Source organism: Dromiciops gliroides, chromosome 2, assembly GCF_019393635.1.
Source record: "Dromiciops gliroides isolate mDroGli1 chromosome 2, mDroGli1.pri, whole genome shotgun sequence".
Classification (NCBI taxonomy): domain Eukaryota; kingdom Metazoa; phylum Chordata; class Mammalia; order Microbiotheria; family Microbiotheriidae; genus Dromiciops; species Dromiciops gliroides.
In genome coordinates, this window is record NC_057862.1 from 355967179 (window position 1) to 355971863 (window position 4685).

Sequence of the window (4685 nt, forward strand, 5' to 3'; positions counted from 1 at the left end):
TTGCGGGGCGGTCGCCTCGAACCAGGACGTTGTAGAAAGTTGTGCAGGTTGGACTAAGTTTACCTCTGCTGTTGCTTCCAGCCGGGAGAGGCTGAGGTTCTGCACTCTGGGACGGTCTCAGAGGAAGGGAAGGAAGGAAGGAAGGTCCTTGTCAGGATGAACTGTGGCAGGACAACGTGGTGCTTGTAGGATGGAGGTGGTGGTGGCCGCTGGGATCTGAGGGGAGGGGCCCCAAGGGAGAGGGAGTAGCTGTCAAGGATGGGGCTGGGAAAAGACTGGAGAGCCTGGTTGTGTGTATGGGGGGGGGGGACCCTGGGGTGGATGGGCGGGCAGTAACCATTCCCTTCCCCTCCCTCGGGGCGGGCTGCGCATGCCCCCAAACCCGAGGTGCTGAGTGCGGATGCAGCGCAGTGGCGGCTCCGGAGTCCCGAGGGAGGTGGCGCGTGTCAGTCGGCCCTTCCCGGGCTCCGGCATGTTCACCTCCGCCCGAAGAGGCTTCTCCATCGAAGCGCTCGTGGGCACCTCCACAGAGCCCCTGCTGCGCCCGGCGCCCGCCAGACCCTGTGCCTCACCCGCCTGGGGGGCTGCCCGCTTGCTGGTCCCGGAGCCTCCTGCTGCTCCGGACCGCGGAGCCGGGGGTCGCCTGGGCCCGCCCCCGCCCTGCCCCCGGGACTTGTGCCGCTGCTGCCCCTGGCTTCTCCGAAGCCGCTTGTGGACGCCGAGCTTCCCGGGTGAGTGCGGCCGAGCCTCGGGGAGTGCGCGCCGTCGGGGAGGCAGCTCTAGGGGGAAGCGCTGGACTAGCATCGTCCCGCCTCGCCCCCTCATCATGGGACCGTGGGCAAGTCACAGCTCCTCTTTGCGCCTTAGCTTCCCCAGCCGTAAAATGCGAACAGTGGGATGGGGATTGCGTATGGAAGGCGGGTGGGGGGGGGGGAAGGGGGAGGAGGAGAAGGGGTTTGGGCTAGATGACCTAAAGGCGAGCTCTTCCATCTAAAACAGTCTGCTTCTGGTTATGGGCGCAGTGCTGACGCGATAGGGAGAGAAGGGAAGGGAGCCTGGCTTAGGTGGGGACGGGGAGAGTTGAGTCGGACCTATCCTGTTGCCCCTCGGATCTGGAGCTAGGCGCTTTGGACGGGGCGGGGCCGTACGAATAGCGCGTAGAATTTTAGCTCCAGCTGCCCGAGAGCAACTTAATTTCCTTTTCTAGCTCCGATCCTGCCGGGGAGGCAGTTCCACGGTTACCATTCCCATTTTACAGACGAGGTAACTGAGTTTCAGAGAAGGGACTATACTTGCTCAAGGTCACAAAATGAACCAAGGAACCGGTCGCGACTCAGTCTCCTCATTCAAAATCAGGTCGTCATTCCAGCTCCCTCGACCCTGTCCCACAGAACAGAAGAACCGGTAGTGGTTCTGCGGTCCACTTTGGGGATGCCAAGTTTCACCTAGGAGCTGGCTTTACCCTTGGGTAGCGGGAAGTTTATTTGTATCTACATAGCTCCCGGGTGGGAGTGGGGGGAGTTGGGGAGGAAGAAAGGCAAGAAATAAATGTGATCCAGGAAGGGAGCTGGAGATCCGGGTCCTGGACGGGGGCGGTTCCAGAAAGGAGGCAGTTGCCTTTCTTTTTCAGTTATAGAAAGGCTGGTGTGACAACTGGTTATGGAATCTGGGGGGAGGGGAGTACTAGTTTTGGAAGAGCCTGTTTCCAAGGCTCCCTCTTTCAGGACACCGAAATAGCCTTCGGTCTGAGCCACAGTCTGGGCTCCGACAAGAGCACTGGTCACCCACCACACTGATCCTTCTGTGACCTGCTAACTCCGGAGGGAAGAATACACCTTTCTAGGAACTGAAGGCAATGCTTAAGCGTCGCCTGCTACCATGGCTCTGTACTAATTCCTAGTTCTATCGTTAAACATTTAAGGAGAGCAAATAAGATACCCATTTCACAGATGAGGAAAGTTTCAGCGATGTTAAGTGACTCGTTCAGGAATACAAAGCTTGTATCAGAACCAGGATTCTTTCCCTGAGATTAAGGAGGCACTAAGGAGGGAAGAAGCAACTGTCCAGGTATATGCATACACAGACCGGTAGACCAGGGTCCTGGAGCAGCCTGAACTCCCACCAGCATCGGCAGAAGCTGGGAACTTCCATTCTCATTCTGTACCTCTCCTCCTGTGTCCTACGTTTTCCTTTGTGGAAGCAGTAAAAATGGGGGCCAAGAACTAGCTGACAGGAGTGCTCATGGGACTTGGAACTGAAAGGGTTCTTAGAGACCCTCTGGTCTAACACCCTTATTTCACAGACGAGGAAACCAAGGTTTAGGGAGCTCAAAGGGCCTTCAAGGTCACGCAGCTCAGGAATGAGACTGCTCCTCGTCAGGGCCTCAGGACTCCAGATCTAGTGCTCTGAAGTTCTATAGAAATGGGAGCTATTAATAACTATTATTGTTCCACCTAAACTTCAGGGCCAGGATGGGCATCAACGTACTGGGGAACTGGGGAGAAAGGATGGGGCTGCTACTCTACACTACCCTGGTCTCTTGGACCCTGGCTGGGAAAGGTTAACCAGCGAATACTGGAGGCTTTTCATTTTAAACAGGAGAAGTTCATTCTGCTGAGAATCTGCTGATCTGTGGGCCCTTTACTCGAAAGCCTAAAAGGATCCGGACAGCCTTCTCCCCATCCCAGCTCCTGCGGCTGGAAAGAGCCTTTGAGAAAAACCACTATGTGGTGGGAGCAGAGAGGAAACAGCTTGCAAACAGCTTGTGTCTAACGGAAACTCAGGTATTGTTTTTTGGGAGGGTGAGGAGGGGGAGAAGAGGGAAGTAATTTCTCCACCACACACATCTTCCTCTGGTTCCTCTGCTATGTCCAGGAACAAGGACTTGAATGAAAAGGAGCAAACTCGTGTCTGACACATGAGTAATGAGCACAAACTCCAGCCTGTCTGGGCACAGGCACGTAAGCTTCTGGTTTCCCAGAGGTCAGAAACAGTATTTGATTAGGGAAAAGGAAGGGATGAGAATGGTGGAAGAATTCAGAAAGGCTGTTCCAGGCACCAGGCACCAAAAAGACAATGTGGTGAGAGCAGGGAAGTACAGTCCAAGAACTGAGGGCAGAATTCCCTGGGAAGTAGAGCTGAAGTGCCCCGGATTACCCTTTTTAGGCAGAGACTAACTTCTGACACAGAAGCTACAGGCTTCTCATTGAATGCAAGAAAGGGGATGGAGGACATCTTGTCTGTTAGAGGCAGGTTAGACTATCAGGCCAGGAAGGTGTGATCTCACTGGACTCCTCCTGCAGGTGAAAGTATGGTTCCAAAATCGTCGGACAAAACACAAACGGCAGAAGATGGAGGAGGAATGCCCAACAGCAGAGGAGAAGAGGAAGAGTGGAATGCTCAGGAGTCAGTGGCAGGTGGCTGCTAGGCAGGGCATCGATGAGGACATTGATGTGACATCTGAGGATTAGACATGCTCTTGGGGACTGGAAAGTGCCTTCTCATGAAAGAATGCTTGAAGCCTTGCCCTGGGACAGGTTTGATGGCTGAGGCAGGGCCCTCTTTCATGAGGCTGATGGAGTTTAGGAATTTTCCAATGGTGTCTTAAAAAGCAACAGCCAGGGGGGCAGCTAGGTGGTTCAGTGGATAAAGCACCAGCCCTGGATTCAGGGGTCCCTGAGTTCAAATCTGGACTCAGACACTTGACACTTACTAGCTGTGTGACCCTGGGCAAGTCACTTAACCCCCATTGCCCCGACAAAATCCAAACAAAAAAAAAACAAAAAACAAAAAAACCACACACACATACAGAGCCAGGAATCTGGATTTGAGACTAACAGACACCACCCATTCAAGACTTCTAGGTAACAAAGTGGAAAAATTGATGAAAATTTTCTTCAGAGATGGGCATGAGCGTGGTGGTACATGGTGGCACAACTGACACCTTTGAGAGGCAGTGTGCCACCAATCAAGTGTCCACACTAAATCTGGCACCAATATGGTGAGTCTCCAGTACTTAGAGACCACCAGGCCAGAAACAGTAGGTCACAGCTCCCATGCTGATCAGTAGTGGGATTGGGCCTATGAATGACCACTGCACTTTTCATCCTGGATGAGATAAGGAGACCCTGCCTCAAAAAAAAAATTGTTTTCACAGGGAATTTACATTGCAAGTGAGCTGGAGCTCCAAATGAGTACACTGACATAGGAGATAGAGCTACTTCATTTAGCAGATACTCCTGTAGTGTACAAAGGTTGGAGAAAAGGCCTAGAAGAGACTGTTAGAGGAAGCTGATTCATTTCTAGGCTTGGCCTCTCTGATCCATCCTTACCTGTTTGAGCTGGGTTCTCTCAGCCATGCTCACTCACTTCCCTTCATTCTATCCATTACTTCAGGTTTGTGGTTAAGGAGTCAGAATGGGAAGAGGACACCCTGAATCTCCTCAGAGAACCCCATCATTTTTTTTTAACTGGCATATAGACACAGGAGCATCCTGGTGTTTTATTACATACATACATACATACATACATATGTATATATTTATATATGTATATCCATTGACTCTGTGACCGTGTGTATGTGTGTGCACGTGCATGTTCGCGTATGGATCCTATGCCCAGTGGGCTGCCTGTCCATTGCGGCAGATCCTTCTACTATTCTACATGTCTTTTCATCTTGTGTGACA

General features: G+C 52.5%; 1 protein-coding gene across 1 annotated transcript; it reads left to right on the top strand.

Moving 5' to 3' along the window:
- The first annotated feature begins 400 nt into the window (after positions 1-400).
- On the top strand, positions 401-4469 carry LOC122744377 (homeobox protein EMX1-like). The gene is made up of 3 exons (XM_043989847.1): positions 401-731; positions 2599-2783; positions 3303-4469. The coding sequence occupies exons 1-3, from the start codon at positions 401-403 to the stop codon at positions 3468-3470; spliced, it is 684 nt and encodes a 227-aa protein (XP_043845782.1). The 3' UTR covers positions 3471-4469.
- The last annotated feature ends 216 nt before the right edge of the window (positions 4470-4685 follow it).